The sequence below is a fragment of the Hypanus sabinus genome, chromosome 8 (assembly GCF_030144855.1).
Source record: "Hypanus sabinus isolate sHypSab1 chromosome 8, sHypSab1.hap1, whole genome shotgun sequence".
NCBI lineage: Eukaryota > Metazoa > Chordata > Chondrichthyes > Myliobatiformes > Dasyatidae > Hypanus > Hypanus sabinus.
The window spans coordinates 107,529,638-107,549,302 of NC_082713.1; the positions used below are offsets into that span (position 1 = coordinate 107,529,638).

At 43.1% G+C, this 19,665-nt stretch overlaps 1 protein-coding gene across 2 annotated transcripts in view; it reads right to left on the reverse strand.

The window, feature by feature from the left end:
• LOC132398315 (palmitoyltransferase ZDHHC17) overlaps window positions 1-19,665 on the reverse strand; it is a 145,531-nt gene that overhangs the window by 19,433 nt on the left and 106,433 nt on the right. The window contains exons 10-14 of one of the 2 annotated variants that reach the window (XM_059977550.1): window positions 15,557-15,659; window positions 13,211-13,333; window positions 10,845-10,931; window positions 9,911-9,973; window positions 959-1,052 (exon numbers count right to left, since the gene is read on the reverse strand). In XM_059977550.1, the coding sequence (XP_059833533.1) occupies window positions 959-1,052; window positions 9,911-9,973; window positions 10,845-10,931; window positions 13,211-13,333; window positions 15,557-15,659 (470 nt within the window). The remainder of the gene's footprint in view (window positions 1-958; window positions 1,053-9,910; window positions 9,974-10,844; window positions 10,932-13,210; window positions 13,334-15,556; window positions 15,660-19,665) is intronic. The other variant, XM_059977552.1, reaches the window with a different exon arrangement.

Here is a 19,665-nt window from a genome sequence, read left to right on the forward strand (position 1 = left end):
TTATTCAAACTTCGCGGCACTAGTTTTTACGCAGTTCCGTTCCCGCCTTCTCTGGCGTAAATGATATCAGAGGCACATTTCAAAGGTCTCTTCCCACGCATGGGCTTTCTCCCCTTGCTGTTGAAGAAGAAGGCTGAATGCCCTAATGGTTTTAGTGATATTGGAATTGGTTTATTATTGTCACATGTTCCAATGTACAGTGAAAAGCTCAGCTTGCATACTGTTCATATAGATCAGATTATTACACAGTGCACTGACGCAAGATAAAGTGAAATAATAACAGAATGCAGAATGAAGTGTACATCTCTTGAGAAAGTGCAGAGCAGGTAGACAATAAGGTGCAAGATCATCATACTAGTGAACCATCCAAAAGTCTTAAAACAGCAGGTTAAAAACCTTGTCTACATGCTACATGCTTTTGTAGCAAAGGAGGACTTGATAGAGGTGTATAAGACAATATGAGGCAGAAATCGAGTGAACAGGCAGAGAGTTTTTCCCAAGGCAGAAATGGCTAATATAAGGAAGCATAATTTAAAGTGATTAGTGGAAAATACGGGGGGGGGGGGGGGGGGAGGACGGCAGAGATATGTTTATATTTACCCCCACACTGCAAGTGCTGAGTGTGTGGAACATGCTGCTAAGGGTGGAGGTAGAGGCAGGTACATCAGTGACACTTTAAGAAACTCTTAGATCGAAAGGAACATAGATGAAAGAAAAATGGAAAGCTATGTGGGAGGGAAGGGTTAGATTAATCTTAGAGCAAGTTAAAAGGTCTGCATTATGAGTCAAAGGGCTTGGACTATGCTAAAACAGTCTATGTTCTGTGTATTTTTTGCCCAATGGGAGAGGGGTGAAGAGAGAATGCCTGGTGTGAGCTATCCAGTTTGTGCCTTTTGAACTGACTACTGGCCCATGTTCCCCACTTGCTTTAGAAAGCAATCTGAACGGTATGACTTACCCACGCAGTTACCAACCCAAGGGCAGTGGTGATCAAACTTGGCAATGCACCTGTTACACACGGCACAATGTTTGGATCGAACAGGTTTCTGGATCTGAGAAGGAAACGTAAAATAGATTTGAAATAAAGTACACAAAGTATGTCAGTAAGAAACTCAAAACTGATTTGAATGGTGGCATTGTCTGCCTAGCTCAAAAATCAGCAGTTGCTTTTGGAATTCTGAGGCACAACTTATAACACACAGGAGCAGAAGCAGGCCATTTAGTCTACTCCTAATTGCCCTTGAAAATATTACAGACATTTTCCTGTTTTAAGTACCTAATATAAAGCTTTTTTGTCACATAATATTTCCCCTTCACTATTTGATCTACATCAAATGGTTACCATCCTCTCCATAAGGCACAGAAGCAGAAGTAGACAATTCGGTCCATCAAGACTGCACTGCCATTTAGCATGGCTGATATAGTATCCTTCTCAACCCCCATTCTCTTGCCTTCTCCCTGTAACCATTGATGCTCTTAAAAGCTATCAACCGTGATTTTAAAAACACCCAATTACCTGGCCTCCATAACCATCTGAAGCAATGAATTCCACAGTTTCACCATCTTCTGGCCAAAGAAATTCCAAACACTAACATACGTTAATCTTTTCCTTCCAAAGATAATTCTGTCAAACATCCTCTGGAGCCTCTCCAATGCTTACATACCCTTTCTTCTCTCCCCTCCTCCCACTGGGAAGGTCAGATCACAACCTGGTGCATCTCAAATCCTGCTACATGCCTCTGGTGAAGAGTAAACCTGCAACCTCGAGGACAGTGAGGTAATAGTCGAGGGAGGCTCATGAGGCACTACAGGGTTGTTTTGAGGTGACAGACTGGCAGGCACTCTGCGAACCACATGGAGAGGACATTAATGGGCTCACAGAGTGCATCACTGGTTACATCAACTTCTGAGTGGACTGCAATGTTCCGGCAAGAACTGTCCTTTGTTATTCAAATAACAAGCCATGGGTAACAAAGGACATTAAGGACATCCTGAATGCTAAAAAGAGGGTGTTGAAGATGGAAATAGGGAGGAGCTGAGGACAATACAGAGGGATCTGAAAACCAAGATCAGGGAAGCTAAAGACAGGTATAGGAGGAAGCTTGAGTGGAAACTCCAGCAGAACAACATGAGAGAGGTCTGGAGTGGGATGAGGATCATCACGGGGTTCTGGCAAATTAGCAACAGAGGAGCTGAAGGCAGTGTGGACAGGGCCAACAAACTTAACCTGTTCTTCAACAGATTTGACACTGTGGCCCCTGCCCATCCCCCACATGATTCATCTGTTGTCGGCCCCCAACCAACACATACTCCATTCTCCCCTCCTACCCCTCCACTCAGCCCCCCACCCTACTCTCACGACTACACCCCTCCCCCACCTGAAACATCTCCACCCAAGCAAGGCTGCAGGCCCGGATGGTGTCAGCCTCAGGGTGCTCAAAGCCTGTGCCTCCCAGCTAGGTGGAGTACTTCACCATGTCTTCAACCTGAGCCTGAGTCTCCAGAGGGCTCCTGTGCTGTGGAAGACGTCCTGCCTTGTCCCTGTACCGAAGACACTGTGCCCCAGTGGCTCCAATGACTACAGACCGGTGGCATTGACCTCCCACATCATGAAGACCCTTGAGAGACTTGTTCTAGAGCAGCTCCAGCCTATGGTTAGGCCACACCTAGACCCCCTCCAGTTTGCCTACCAGCCCCGACTAGGAGTTGAGGATGTCATCGTCTACCTGCTAAACCGAGCCTACGCCCACCTGGACAATCCGGCCAGCACTGTGAGGGTCATGTTTTTTGACTTCTCCAGTGTGTTCAACACCATCCGCCCTGCTCTGCTGGGTGAGAAGCTGACAGTGATGCAGGTGGATGCTTCCCTGGTGTCATGGATTATTGATTACCTGACTGGCAGACCACAGTATGTGCGCTTGCAACACTGTGTGTCAGACAGAGTGGTCAGCAGCACTGGGGCCCCACAGGGGACTGTCCTGTCTCCCTTTCTCTTCACCATCTACACCTCGGACTTCAACTACTGTACAGAGTCTTGCCATCTTCAGAAGTTTTCTGATGACTGCCATAGTTGGATGCATTAGCGAGGGAGATGAGGCTGAGTACAGGGCTACAGTGGGAAACATTGTCACATGGTGTGAACAGAATCATCTGCAGCTTAATGTGAAAAAGACTAAGGAGCTGGTGGTGGACCTGAGGAGGCTAAGGCACCGGTGACCCGTGTTTCCATCCAAAGGGTCAATGTGGACATGGTGGAGGATTACAAGTACCTGGGATACGAATTGACAATAAACTGGACCGGTCAAAGAACACTGAGGCTGTCTACAAGAAGGGTCAGAGCTGTCTCTATTTCCTGAGGAGACTGAGGTCCTTTAACATCTGCCGGACGATGCAGAGGATGTTCTACGAGTCTGTGGTGGCCAGAGCTATCATGTTTGTTGTTGTGTGCTGGGGCAGCAGACACCAACAGAATCAACAAACTCATTTGTAAGGCCAGTGATATAGTGGGGGTGGAACTGGACTCTGATGGTGGTGTCTGAAAGGAGGATGCTGTCCAAGTTGCATGCCATCTTGAACAATGTCTCCCATCCACTCCATAGGCACAGGAGTACATTCAACCAGAGACTCATTCCACTGAGATGTAACACTGAGCGTCATAGGAAGTCATTCCTGCCTGTGGCCACCAAACTTTACAACTCCTCCCTCGGAATGTCAGACACCCTGAGCCAATAGGCTGGTCCTGGACTAATTTCCACTTGGCATTATTTACTTATTATTATTTAATTATTTGTGGTTTTATATTGCAATATTTCTACACTATTCTTGGTTGGTGCAACTGTAACAAAACCCAATTTCACTCGGGATCAATAAAGTATGTCTGTCTGTCTGTCTTTTTGGGGCTCAAACTGCTCACAATATCCAAATGTGGTCTGACCAAACCTTTATAAAGCCTCAGTGTTACATACTTGCTTTTATATTCTAGTCCTAACATTGCATTTGCCTTCCTACATAAGTCAACTACTGCGTGGAAGTAGCAGAGACATCAAATGAATGCCAGTGAATGTCAAAGACCAGCTGCTTTCTTTAAGTTTTAAGGTCTTGAAAAGTAAGTTAACATCCAAAAATTGAAATTTAAAGCACAGCTGATTACCATTTTAGAATTTCAAGATTAACAACCAATCCAAAAACAAACTGTTACATCTTATGAGGGGGAAAAGCGAAGGTCAGTAGACAGGTAGTGCAGAGCACTCCTGAAGCCATTCGCCTGAATAATAAGTTTACCGTCCTGGATGCTGTTGGCAAGGACGAGCGACCAGGTGTGAGCCACGGTGGCAGGGCCTCTGGCACAGAGTCTGACCCTGTGGTGCAGAAGGGTGGGACAGAGAAGAGGAGAGCTGTTGTCATTGGAGACTCTATAGTTAGGGGAGCAGACAGGAGATATTGTGGATGTGAGAAGGACGCCTGCATGGATTGTTGCCTCCTGGATGCCATACGTGATAGTGATGGTAAGAATTGGAGGAGATGGCAGTTGGATGCGTGGCTGAGGAGTTGGTGCAGGGGGCAGGGCTTTAGATTTTTGGATCATTGGGATCTCTTCTGGGGAAGGTGGGACCTGTACAGATTGGATGGGTTGCACCTGAACTCGAGGGGGAGCAATATCCTTGCTGGTAGGTTTGCTAGCATGGTTCGGGAGGGTTTAAACTAATTTGCAAGGGGGTTGGGACCCGGAGCGATAGAGTGGTGAAAGAAGTGCATGGAGTAAAGCCAGATGTAACATGTAGAGAGGCTTTGAGGAAAGAGAAGCTGAATAAAGGGTGTAAAGGTAGTAAGGTAGAAGGGCAAAAATGTGTGTACTTCAATGCAAGAAGCATCAGGAACAAAGGTGATGAACTGAGAGCTTGGATACACACATGGAATTATGATGCCGTGGCCATAACGGAGACTTGGCTGGCACCAGGGCAGGAATGGATTCTCAATATTCCTGGATTTCAGTGCTTTAAAAGGGATAGAGAGGGGGGAAAGGGGAAAAGGGATACTATTACAGCTGCAGAAAGGGTGGGTAATGTAGCAGGATCCTCTTTTGAGTCAGTTTGGGTGGAAGTCAGGAACAGGAAGGGAGCAGTTACTCTACTGGGAGTATTCTATAGGCCCCCTGGTAGCAGCAGAGATACCGAGGAGCAGATTGGGAGGCAGATTTTGGAAAAGTGCAAAAATAACGGTTGTTATTATGGGTGACTTTAACTTCCCTAATATTGATTGACACCTGATTAGTTCCAAGGGTTTAGATGGGGCAGAGTTTGTTAAGTGGGTCCAGGATGGATTCCTGTCACATGTTGACAGACCGACTAGGGGGAATGCCATACTAGATATAGTATTAGGTAACGAACCGGGACAGTTCACAGATCTGTAAGTGGGTGAGCATCTGGGGGACAGTGACCACCGCTCCCTGGCCTTTAGCATTATCATGGAAAAGGATAGAATCAGAGAGAACAGGAAAATTTTTAACTGGGGAAGGGCAAATTATGAGGCTATAAGGCTAGAACTTGCGGGTGTGAATTGGGATGATGTTTTTGCAGGGAAATGTACTATGGACATGTGGTCAATGTTTATGGATCTTTTGCAGGTTGTTAGAGATAAATTTGTCCCGGTGAGGAAGATAAAGAATTGTAGGGTGAAGGAACCATGGGTGACAAGTGAAGTGGAAAATGTAGTCAGGTGGAAGAAGGCAGCATACATGAGGTTTAGGAAGCAAGGATCAGATGGGTCTATTGAGGAATATAGGGTAGCAAGAAAGGAGCTTAAGAAGGGGCTGAGAAGAGTAAGAAGGGGGCATGAGAAGGCCTTGGCGAGTAGGGTAAAGGAAAACCCCAAGGCATTCTTCAATTATGTGAAGAACAAAAGGATGACAGGAGTGAAGGTAGGATCGGTTAGAGATAAAGGTGGGAAGATGTGCCTGGAGGCTGTGGAAGTGAGCGAGGTCCTCAATGAATACCTCTCTTCGGTATTCACCAATGAGAAGGAACTTGATGACAGTGAAGACAATATGAGTGAGGTCGATGTTCTGGAGCATGTTGATATTAAGGGAAAGGTGGTGTTGGAGTTGTTAAAATACATTAGGATTGATAAGTCCCCGGGGCCTGATGGAATATTCCCCAGGCTGCTCCACGAAGCGAGGGAAGAGATTGCTGAGCCTCTGGCTAGGATCTTTATGTCCTCGTTGTCCACGGGAATGGTACCAGAGGATTGGAGGGAGGCGAATGTTGTCCCCTTGTTCAAAAAAGGTAGTAGGGATAGTCCAGGTAATTATAGACCAGTGAGCCTTACGTCTGTGGTGGGAAAGCCGTTGAAAAAGATTCTTAGAGATAGGATCTATGGGCATTTAAAGTATCATGGCCTGATCAGGGACAGTCAGCATGGCTTTGTGAAGGGCAGATCATGCCTAATAAGCCTGATAAGAGTTCTTTGAGGAGGTGACCAGGCATATAGATGAGGGTAGTGCAGCGGATGTGATCTACATGGATTTTAGTAAGGCATTTGACAAGGTTCCACACGGTAGGCTTATTCAGAAAGTCAGAAGGCATAGGATCCAGGGAAGTTTGGCAAGGTGGATTCAGAATTGGCTTGCCTGCAGAAGGCAGAGGGTTGTAGTGGAGCGAGTATACAGGTTGGAGGGTTGTGACTAGAGGTGTCCCACAAGGCTCTGTTCTGGGACCCCTACTTTTCGTGATTTTTATTAACGACCTGGATGTGGGGGTAGAAGGGTGGGTTGGCAAGTTTGCAGACGACACAAAGGTTGGTGGTATTGTAGATAGTGTAGAGGATTATCGAAGATTGCAGAAGTGGGCTGAGAAGTGACAGATGGAGTTCAACCGGGAGAAGTGTGAGGTGGTACACTTTGGAAGGACAAACTCCAAGGCAGAGTACAAAGTAAATGGCAGGATACTTGGTAGTGTGGAGGAGCAGAGGGATCTGGGGGTACATGTCCACAGATCCCTGAAAGTTGCCTCATAGGTAGATAGGGTAGTTAAGAAAGCTTATGGCGCGTTAGCTTTCAGAAGTCGAGGGATAGAGTTTAAGCAACGCGATGTAATGATGCAGCTCTATAAAACTCTAGTTGGGCCACACTTGGAGTACTGTGTCCTGTTCTGGTCGCCTCACTATAGGAAGGATGTGGAAGCATTGGAAAGGGTACAGAGGAGAGCATGTCCTGAGTGGTGGGGGTGGGTATTAATGATGGATGCTGCCTTCTTGAGGCATAGCCTTATAAGATGTCCTCGATGGCGGGATGGTTGTGCCCACGATGGCCCAATTCTATTCCTAGGTCTTATGGCTGTTATGGGGTCCGGGATCAGCCATGATGAAATGGCAAAGCAGATTTGATGGGCTGAATGGCCTAATTATTCTCCTATGTTTAATGGTCTTATGATGGAGCTGGCTGTTGTCTGCAACCCTCTGTAGCCTCTTACAGTCCGGCACATACCAGGCAGTGATGCAACCAGTCGAGTGCCTTTCATGGTATATCTGTGGAAATTTTCTGTTTTTGGCGATGTATGAAGTCTCCGGAGCAGTAGCCATTCAGATATCGGGTTCACCAATTGAGTACATTAAGCATCGACTTGAGGCAGTTTGGTGTTTTGAACAATGGCCAGTCTGCAATCGGAATTGGCCGGGGCAGGCGGAGTGGCCATTGTTGGAGTGGACAGGGTTAGAGTGGGATTTTGAGGCTTCAGTTCTTTGAAGCTTGAGAGAAAGGAGGGAGGTGAAAAAACTGTAGGTGATTTTTTTTTCCCACAGTTTAATTTTTGCTTTTCCTTCTTTATACTTGCTTCATTATAACAGCAGAGATACCAGGCAGGTTAGCTGAATGCTACTCTTATGGGATGTGGGAATCAGAATCATGTTTAATATCACCGGCAATATGCAATGGAATTTGTTGTCTTTGAAACAGCAGTACAATGCAATACATAATAGTAGAAAAAACCCTGTGAATTACAGCAAGTATGTGTATATATACACACGAGGTGGTATTCATGAGGTCAATGTCCATTCAGAGGGGAAGACGCTGATCCTAATTTATTGAGTTTGTGCCCTTAGGCTTCTATACCTCCTTCCTGATTGTAGCAATGAGAACAAGGCATGTCCTGGATGATGGGGGTCCTTGATGATGGATCCGCCTTCTTGAGGCATCACTCATGTAAGATGTCCTGGATACTACAGAGGCTAATGCCCATGATGGAGCTGACTAGGTTTACAACACTTTGCACCTTATTTTGATCCTGTACAGTAGCCCCCCTCCCCATGCCAGGCGATGGTGCAGCCAGTTAGAATGCTCTCCATGGTACATTTGTAGAAATTTGCTGATGATACAACCATTGTTAGGAGAATTTCAGATGATGATGAGAAGGCATACAGGAGCGAGATATACCAGCTGGCAGAGTGGTGTTGCAGCAACCACCTTCCTCTCTACGTCAGTTAGATCAGAGAACTGATTGTGGACTTCAGCAAGGGTAAGACGAGGGAACACTCACCAGTCCTCTTAGAGGGATCAGAAATGGAAAGGGTGAGTAATTTCAAGTTCCTGGGTGTCAATATTGTCAAAGATCTATCCTGGACTCAACCTATCAATGCAGCTACAGAAAAGGCACAACAGCAACATTGTTTGAGGAGATTTGATACGTCAGCAAAGTTGTTTGCAAATTTCTGCAGACTTACTGTGGAGCATTCTAACTGGTATGTTTGTGGGTCTACTGCACAGGATTGAACTAAGCTGCAGAGAGAAGTAACCTCAGTTAGTTCTGTAAAGAGCAAAAGCCTCTGCAGTATCCAGGATGTCTTCAAGGAACGATGCCTCAAAAAGGCAGCATCCATCTTTATGGACTCCCATCACCCAGGTCATGTCTTAATCTCATTGCTACTACCAGGAAGGAGGTACAGAAGCCTGAAGAGGCACACTCAATAGTTCAGGAACAGCTTCTTCCCCTTCTTCTGAGTTCTGAATGGACATTGAACCCATGAACACTATCTCACTACCTTTTTATTTCTATTTTAACTATAAACTATTATATAACTATTTTATAATTGTAATTCATATTTTCTCTATTCTCTTGTGTTGCATTGTACTACTGCTACAAAGCAACACATTTCACAACACATGCTGTAATATGAGTTGTCTCACAGGTAGATAGGGTAGTTAGGAAAGCTTATGGGGTGTTAGCTTTAATAAGTCGGGGGACAGAGTTTAAGAGATGCAGCTCTATAAAACTCTGGTTAGGCCGCACTTGCAGCACTGTGTCCAGTTCTGGTCGCCTCACTATAGGAAGGATGTGGAAGCATTGGAAAAGGTATAGAGGAGATTTACCAGGATGCTGCCTGGTTTAGAGAATATGGATTATGATCAGAGATTAAGGGAGTTAGGCCTCTACTCTTTGAAGAGAAGGAGGATAAGAGGAGACATGATAGAGGTGTATAAGATATTAAGAAGAATAGATACAGTGGATAGCCAGCGCCTCTTCCCCAGGGCACTACTGCTCAGTACAAGAGGACATGGCTTTAAGGTAATGGGAGGGAAGTTTAAGGGGGATATTAGAGAAGGTTTTCCACTCAGAGAGTGGTTGGTGCGTGGAATGCACTGCCTGAGTCAATGATGGAGACAGATACACTAGTGAAGTTTAAGAGACTACTAGACAGGTATATGGAGGAATTTAAGATGGGGAGGCAGGGTTTAAGGGTCGGCACAACATTGTGTGTCGAAGGGCCTGTACTGTGCTGTACTATTTTATGTTCTATGTTGTAATGTATTTTTCTAATGTACCCAGAACTGGTTTCACCTTATGTGCAAAGCCCGTCGGTCTTACCAGATGAATCAGGAATCAGAATCAAAACTACAATGGGAAGGAAAGCCATGTCTTACCAAGCAAGTGCTGCAGAAGATGCTAAGGTCCAGATGGCCTGATTCAGCCAATTCCACTATTGTCTGGGAAGAAAGAGTAGATGTCAGCTCAATCACATGGTAACGTATATTGCTGTAGTCAAATCAAACAAAATTTACACCATACACAAAGTGCAAGAGGAACTCAGCAGGTCAGGCAGCATCATAAATATTTGATGTTTCAGGCCGAAATCCTTCACCAGTCCTGATGAAGGGTGTAGGCTCGAATGTCAACAGTTTATTCCTTTCCATTGATGCTGGATGACCTGCTGAGTTTCTCCAGCATTGTGTGTGTATTTTCAGCATCAGCAGAATCTCTTCTGTTTAAGATTTATATCACACCTTTAAATAGTAAATCGTCACTGAATGCAATCAGAGCATAACTGAAACAAAGTCATGGATATCTTGAGGCTTGGGTACAAACTCCTGGTCAAAAGCATTCTCGTTTTTTGAAATTTATTGAGATACAGCATGGAATAGGCCCTTCTAGCCCAATGAGCCACTCCACCCTAGCCTAATCATGGGACAATTTACAATGACCAATTAACCTACCAACTTGTATATCTTTAGACTGTGGGTGGAAACCAGAGTACCCAGAGGAAATCCATACAGTCATAGGGAGAACGTACAAACTCCTTACAATCAGCGGCAGTATTTGAACCCGGGTACCATAAAGCATTGTGCTAACCACTACACTACCATGCCACCCTTCAGTTCTCATTGGGTGACCAGTTAATAAGAAACATAGTACAACAAAGAAGGTTGGGGCAGGAATTCTTGAGCTCAGGAAAGAATTGGCTGTAAGTGTGACCACCAAAATTGGAATGACGGAAGCAGAAGAGGCCAGAGTTCCTCAAGGGTTTGAAAGCTGGAGAGATTAGAGGGGGAGACAGGGTCAAATTTTAAAACATTTAACCTGGAATCTCTCTGCCGTCTGTCTGCCAATTTTGCCTGTAGATCTCATATTGCTCCTCAAAACACGCAAAAACTCACACACCAGGCCCTATAGATATGGATTTAAAATATAATGAGAAGGTGTGTCAGCAGCACTGACTGGTACAGTACCTGACATGGCCAGCAGGAGGAGCTTGAAGATTATTTTTCTGAGCAAGTTAATTTTTATTTAGAGACACCGTAACAGACCCTCCACCTCAACGAGCCCGCTCTACCCAATTACACCCATGTGACCAATTAACCTATTATTCCTTATGCCTTTGGAACCCACACGGTCATGAGCTCAAATTCCAGACCTTGGGGTTGCCATAATGGAGCAATTAAAATCAGGTTTGAGAGAACAAATGAGAAATCCTGAAGCATAAAGGAGATAACAAAATGTAGGAAGAGGGAAAACAATGCTGGGACTTGAATTTTAAAATCAAACTCTTTCTTAAACAGATTAAAAAAATACAGGATATGGCAGCAGAATGAGGAATATTGATCAGGAAAGTATCGAAATGGCCATATCAATAAACGTAGTTCAAAAGTTTTAAGAAAAACAATATCCAACAACTGAAATGGATACAGGATGAATGCTGGAGTATTTGCAAAGCAAGTTAGGCACCATTCTGTAAGCTCAATATTGAAACTATATGCTTAGAAGAAATAGATACAAATCTGTCCATTTAGTAACAACTTAGAAGATAATAAAAGGCATAGATAGAGTGGTAACCAGTCTTATTCCTAGGGTGGAAATGAGGGGCACAATTTTCAGGTGTTTGGAAGAAAGTATAGGGGTGATGTCAGAGACAGGTTTTTTTTTGAGATTGGTGGGTGCGTGGAATGCACTACCAGGGATGGTGGTAAAGGCAGATACATTAGGGGCACTTAAGAAACTCTTAAGATAGGTACATGGATAATAAAAACACGAGGGCTTTAGGGGAGGGAAGGATTAGATTGATCTTAAGAGTACGTTATAAGGTTGGCATATTGAGGACCAAAGGGCTTGTACTGTGCTGTAGTGTTCCATGTTCTATGTAGCCAAATACACAAAGGAAACTAGGCAAGCAACAGCATTGATATTACTGTAACTCAGCAATACATACAAGCTTCCTTTCAAGTATGATGCACTTGCAAGTTACATTGAATTTAATTCCATATGAAAGTTAATTCATCTCTGAGGACCTACCCTGAGCCCAACATATTGATGCCATTACAATGAAGGCACATCAGCAGCTAAATTTTTGCTTAGTAGCTTGAGGACATTTGGTAGACTAGCAAATGTCTATACATTTACCATGGAGAGCTTTCTTGCTAGTTGCATCGGATATGGAGATGCCACTGCACAGGATTGGAAATAGCTGCAGAGGGTCGCAAACTCAGCCAGCTTCATCATGGGCACTAGCCTCTCCAACATCAAGGACATCTTCAAAACACAATGCCTCAAAAAGGTGGCATCCATCAATAAAGACCTCCATCATCCAGGACATGCCCTCTTCTCATTGCTACCATCAAGAGAGGAGGGTAGAGGAGCCTGATGACACAAACTGAATGTTTCAATAGACAATAAGTACAGGAGTAGGCCAACTGGCCCTTCAAGCCAGCACCGCCATTCAATGTGATCATGGCTGATCATCCACCATCAGTAATCCATTCCTGCCTTCTCCCTATATCCTTTGACTCCGCTATCTTTAAGAGCTCTAACTCTTTCTTGAAAGCATCCAGAGAATTGGCCTCCACTGCCTTCTGAAACAGAGTATTCCATAGATCCACAACTCTCTGGGTGAAAAAAGTTTTCCTCAACTCTGTTCTAAATGGCCTACCCCTTATTCTTAAACTGTGGCCTCTGGTTCTGGACTCCCCCAACATCGGGAACATGTTTCAGGAACAGCTTCCTCCTCTCCTCCAATAGATTTCTCAATAAACAATTCCAACCCATCAATACTCACTATTTTTGCTCTCTTTAGTGCAAAATGTGCGCATTTCTTAGTGTAATTTATAGTTTAAGTATTGCACTGTGGTACTGCTACAAAACAATAAATTTCACAACACGTCAGTGATATTAAACCTGATTCTGCTACTGAACTGGTTAATTGTACCTCAACATGCCAGTATAGGAGGATGCAGTAGCATACGGGACAGAGGACAGCAGTCTGGACTACCAGACCTAAGGCAAGAATACACTCAAAACTTCAATGGCCACAATTGCAGCAAATGAAAATCCATGACTTTGACATCCTTCATCTCTGATCAGTGCCAACTCAAGGGGCATATTTACTATTCTCCAGCGTAGACTGTGACAGAGTCTACATGGTGCATAGATTCATAGCTTGGACACTGTCTTACCTTTTTCTTCTGCTCTTCTGTGGCTTTAATTACTCCAGGGTCTGACTTCCAAGACTTACCAAAGTTATAGAAGAGCCCTACACTGTTGACAAGGAATGGGAGGTGGACTGACAGAACTGGAAGATGTGTTATGGTGTTAAGGAATTAAAGGCTGGAAGGATTATTTTTACATCAGCTTACAGCTTTAGTGTAGTTCCATAATGCCCATGAGCACAATACCCTCCTTGTCACTTCTGCTACATGGAATGGTCCAAAAGTCTCTCCTCTTTATGTCAATAGAAAAGAAAATAAGTATAGTTGGTAAGTTCACCAAGGTGTCTTCTTTCAGAGAAGGCTGAAGAGAGCTGGTCTATCCATACTAATATTTAAGACCTTCTACAGTTGAGCAGTGGAAAGCATCCGAACATGCTGCATCACTGTGTGGCAGTGGACAAGTGGGCTCTACAATGGGCAGTTAAAACGGCCAACACATCACCGGCACAAGCCCACCTGCCATTAGGTACATACATACAGAAAGATACTGGAAAAGGCTCAGGAATATCCTAAGCATCCCAGCCCAGCTCATGGAATGCTTGTCCAACTCCCATCGGGGAGGAGTCTACGTAGTATCCACACCAATACTCACTACACTCAAAAACGGATACTTCCCCCAAACCATCAGGTTGATCAACACCTCCACTTATTAACCCATTCCTCCAAACTCCAGACCACCACGACATACATATCACCTAGCGCCACTTTATGCACATGTAATCACCCTATGCAAATAACAGTTACTCGCAGATTGTGCTTGAAAGAATTGCTTTTCTATTGTTTTTTCTCTTCAGTTCTTTATGCTTATTGTGTTTTGTTATGTTGCACTGGATCCAGTTTAACAATTACCTTGCTCTCCTTTACACTCACGTAGTGAAGAATGACAATAAATCTTGAATCTTCAATCTTGGAAATCTTACCACTGGATAGACACAAATCCAGTCTCTGGATAACTAACTCAACAAGCTAGCAGGAAGAATGCAATGACAGTATTAAGGTATCTGTTGATTGAGGTCGACTATGGATGTTGCATCCTAGCTGTCTACATGATATGCAAGCCAGGGCAGAACAAAATGGAGAGAGAAGGCTGTTGCCCATGTAGCAGGCTTCCCCTCTCAAGCAGCTGATGAATCCAAAGGAACGGCAGAGACCGAAACAGTTTGGCACCAGCTGCATCGCAGGAGTTGCCAGTCAACGTTGAACTCAACGTGGGACTCCCTTAAGAACTCCAGCTCCGGATTTTTCCTCAGGGTTTACTCCCATGAGTGCGTATAGCCACTAGGCAGTGGGGGGTTTGAGATCAGAGTTTTTCTTCTCTGAAATGAGATGCCAACCCTGGCTGATGAGCCCATCTGGCAGCCAGAGCAAGTTACTGGACCAGGGAATAGCAGCCTGGATTATTAAACTTACGGTAAGATATCAGACTGGACTATGGTAACCCAGAAGATGAAGTTAATTAAAAGAAAAATTTAGCCATTGTAACCATTTAACAATTAGATCACTACCTGGTTCACTCACACCCTACAGAGAAGGAAATCTACAGCCCCTACCTGGATTTAACTCGGTGTTATTTTTCGAAGGACCTGTCCTGGGCTCAGTATGGAAGTGCAATTACAAAAGAAAGTACAGGAGTGCCTCTACCTCATTAGGAGTTCACAGAGATTCAGCATTGCATCTAGAACTTCCACAGATGTATAGTGGAGAGTATACTGACTGACTCTATCACAGTCTGGTATGAAAACACCAATGTTTTTGAGCAGAAATAGAAAACCCTATAAAAAGTAGTGGATATGGCCTAGTCCATCATGGGTAAAGCCCTCCCAAACAATGAACACATCTCCCATCATTGAAATGTTCCCACAACCAATGGACTCACTTTCAAGGACTCTGCATCTCAAATTCTCAATATTTATTGTTTATGTATTATTATTGTTTCTTCTTTTTGTATTTGCACAGCTTGTTGCCTTTTCAACACTGGTTGAACTCCCAAGTTGGAGCAGTCTTTTATTGATTCTAATATATTTACTTTTCTATAGAATTGTTGAGTATGCCCACAAGAAAATGATTCCCAGGGTTGTATATGGCGACATATATGCACCTTGATAATAACATTTACTTTGAACTTTGAACTCCAAACCCAAAGTTGTTGATTTTTACTTGCACCTTTGCCACCCTCCCCCTGAAATAGCCCAGTTTAGGGGAATGAATGGGGAGGAACAATAAATGCTGGCACTGTGAAGTTAAAATTTACACAATTATCCCCCACCACCAACATCCCCTCTCCCATGGCGATAATCAGGCATCGTAAAAGATATCAGTCCATAGCCAGAAGAACCAAGTAGCATACATCCAGAATTTGGTTGCCAAATAGATCCCAAGAGGAAGTGCACTGTGCATGGAGTGATCAAAGAAGGACCTGAAAGAGATGGCACAGACAAAACAGTCCCTGATATTCTTGCTTTTACACTGTTATCAGCAGGGCTTCATGTTTGATGGCAAAGGCAAAAAAAAATACTTTCATGTTTAGCTGCTTTTAACTCTTTGCATTACTCTGGCATTGTATCTCCATATTACCATTTTTCACCCCATTTTGGGCGTCTCTGTGAGATTATCTTAGGCAAGGCAGCTAAAGGAATTGTGGCACAATTTCTAGGGACTGACCTCATGACTCACTCTGGGGCAGTCTCCATTCTCCTTTTACTGTGACTGCACAGTTTAAGCTTTCACAGCTGCCTTCAACCACAGGTTTTGGTACCACAGTGTAAATTGCTGTATGCAAGTTGCTTAAGTGATATCTTAAGTTGTCTTTACAATATTTTGGAATGAGCTTATTAAGGAATAAATTACATAAGAAACCATATCCTGTGCATTATGCTATTATGGTCTTATAATATAAATATAATTTGGTCCCTCTTTCAGAGAAAATCTATATAGCATATATTGCATTTGCCATGTGACATTCAGCAAGGGTTATATCAAATTGAGAAAGGGGTTGGGTGACTCTTCATCTCAAGTTCTTGATATTTATTACTTATTTATTTCACATATTTTGTTTTTTTTTGTATTTGCAGTCTTTTGATTGTCTGTCTTGTATGCTGTTTTTCAATTATTATACTGTGTTTCTTTGTATTGACTGTGAATACCCACAAGAAAATGAATCTCAAGGTAGTATAGGGTGATACATGTGTATTTGAAACTTCCAAACTTTCAGAAATTCCCTTTGGAAATCAAATCAGTAGAAAGAGGTGACATAGGATTGGATGGTGCAGAAACTGCAAAGGTAAAAAGACCCTGGTGGGAGTTACGCTTAGACCTCCGAACAGTAGCAAAAGGGACTCATCTCAAAAGGGCAATGTTATAATAGTATTGAGGTATTTCAATATGCAGGTAGATTGGGAAAATCAGGTGGTGCTGGATCCCAAGAGGGGGAATTTGTAGAATGCCTAGGAGATGGCTTTTTAGAGCAGCTCTTGGTTGATCTCACTAGGGGATCAGCTATTCTGGATTGGATGTTGTGCAATGAATTGGAATTGAAAAGAGAACACTTATGGGAAAGTGACGATAATATGATCAAATTCACACTGCGATTTGTCAAGAAGTTAAAGTCAGATGTAAAGGGAATTACAAAGGCATAAGAGAGAAGTTGGCCAAGTTAACTGGAAGGGAGCACTAGCAGGGATGATGGCAGAGTAACAAGGGCTAGAGTTTCTGGGAGCAATTCAGAAGGCACAGGATAGATGCATCCTAAAGAAGTATTTTAAAGGCAGGATGATGCAACTGTGGCTGATAAGAGAAGTCAAAGCCAACATAAAAGCCAAAGACATAATAGAGCAAAAATTAGTGTAAAATTAGAGGATTAGGAAGCTTTTAAAGACCAACAGAAGGCAACAAAAAAGTCATAAAGAAGGAAAAGATAGAACATGAAGGTAAACTAGCCAATAATATTGAAAAAGGATACAAAAGTTTCTTTGGATATAGTAAGTGTAAAAGAGAGGCAAGAGTACATATCAGACCAATGGATAATTATGCTGGAGAGGCAGTAATGGGGGACAAGGAAACAGTGGACAAACTGAATAAGTCCTTTGCATCAGTCTTCACTGGAAGACACCAGTAATATGCCAGATATTCGAGAGCGTCAGTAGGAAAAAGCTAGTGAAGTTCTTGGGAAAATGAAAGGTCTGAAGTAAGATAAATCACCTGGACCTGATAGTCTACAAGCAGAGTTCTGAAAGAGGTGGCTGAAGAGATGGTAGAAACATTAATAATGATCTTTCAAGAATCAATAGATTTTAGCATGGTTCCAGAGGAATGGAAAATTGCAAATGTCACTCCACTCTTCAAGAAGGTAGAGAAGCAGAAGAAAGGAAATTATAGGCCAGTTAGTCTGACCTCAGTGGTGGGAAGATGTTAAGGATGTGGTTTGGGGGTACTTGGAGGCACATGATAAAACAACCCAAAGTCAGCATAGTTTCCTTAATATCTTGCCAGACAAATCTGTTGGAATTCCTTGAGGAAATAGCAAGCAGGATAGACAAAGGAGAATTGGTGGATGTTGTGTATTTGGATTTTCAGAAGGCCTTTGACAAGGTGCCACACTTTAGGCTACTTAACAAGTTAAAAGCCAAATATTACAGGAAAGATAATAGCATGGATAAAGCAGTGGCTGATTTGCAGGAGGCAAAGAGTAGGAATAAAGAGGAGCCTTTTCTGGTTGGCTGCCAGTGATTACTTGTGTTCCAATGGGTTTGCACTGGGACCACTCATGTTTTCGTTGTCATTGATATGGATGACAGAATTGATAGCTTTGTGGCAACGCTTGCGGATGGTATGAAGATAGCAGAGTGGCTTCAGAAGGACTTAGACAGATTAGAAGAATGGACAAAGTGGCAGATAGAATATAATGTATGGTCATGCATTTTCTAAATGGAGAGAATATTAAAAAATATAAGGTGCAAAAGGACTTGGGAGTCCTCATGCAGGATTCCCCGAATGTTAACTTGCAGGTTCAGTAGGTGGTGAGGAAGGCAAATGCAATGTTAGCATTCATTTCAAGAGGACTAGAATATAAAAGCAAGGATAAAATGTTTAAACTTCATTGGTGATGCCTCACTTTTGCAGTATTACGAACAATTTTGGGCCCCCTATCTAAGAACAGATGTGCTGATATTGGAGAGAGTTCAAAGGAGGTTCACAAAAATGATTGAAAGGCGTATCATATGAGGAGCATTTGATGGCTCTGAGCCTGTACTCACTGGAATTCAGAAGAATGTGGGGTTGGGGGACATCTCATTTAAACCTATCAAATATTGAAAGGATTCTATACAGTGGATGTGGAGAAGATGTCCCCTATGGCAGGAGAGTCTAAGACCAGAGAGGACGGCCTCAGAATAAAGGGATGTCCATTTAGAACAGAGATGAGGAAGTATTTCTTTAGCCAGAGAATGGTGAATCTGTGTAATTTGTGGCCAATGGCAGCTGTGGAGGTCAAGTCATTGGATATATTTAAGCAGATGGCAGGAGACTGGGGCTGAGAAGGAAATGGATCAATCATGATGAAATGGCAAAGCAGACTCGATGGGCCAAATAGCCTAATTCTGCTCAAACATCTTACTGTCTTAGGGAAAAGATATGAGAAAATGATTTAAACATGTAAAATTACAAGGTGAGGCAAAAAGGCAAAACCTATCTCCTTCCTGAAGAGGACAATAATTAGAACTGATAAACATAAATTGGAAGGATTACTATTGTTTTGATGAGTAGTGGGAGCCAGAACTCATCACCCAAAACAATGAAGAAAGAAGGAATATTCTTCAAGTTAAAAAGTAGTTAATTAAATGCTTGAGAAGTTCAAGCACACAAGGCAATGGACTGAGGGCTGGCGATTTGGGATTCTCATAATCTCTTTTGGCTGCCAAGGATGTTATGGACCAAGTGCTTCCATAATTGTTACGTTATATGACTGGGTGTCAGCATGTATTGCTGTGAATGAGTTGATTTGGTCACGATGATATACAGTGTACCTCTGTGTTACAGCAGTTCAGGTAACCAATATTTTCTCTAGGGAATTTACAAACCATTACCAAAAAACTGTGATATATGGCCTCAGAATGAGTGCATTACACTATCACTGTGAGGAAGGGGGAAAAGGGAAAGGTGATGTCAAATGAGAAAGGATTGAATAACACTGGGGAAAAAAAACTGTGGATTGCAGAAATCTAAAATTTTTAAAAAATTGCTGGAAGTGGTTAGGTAGTCAGACAGCATCTGTGGGGAGAGAAACAGTGTTAATGGTCCAGGTTAATAAACTTTCATTGGGACTGACAAAGCTTAAGAAGGGAAAGATTTGTATAAGCTGCAGAGAAGGGGAAAGGACAAAGGGTATTTGTACTTTGAGATGAAATGAGGCTGAAATATATATATGG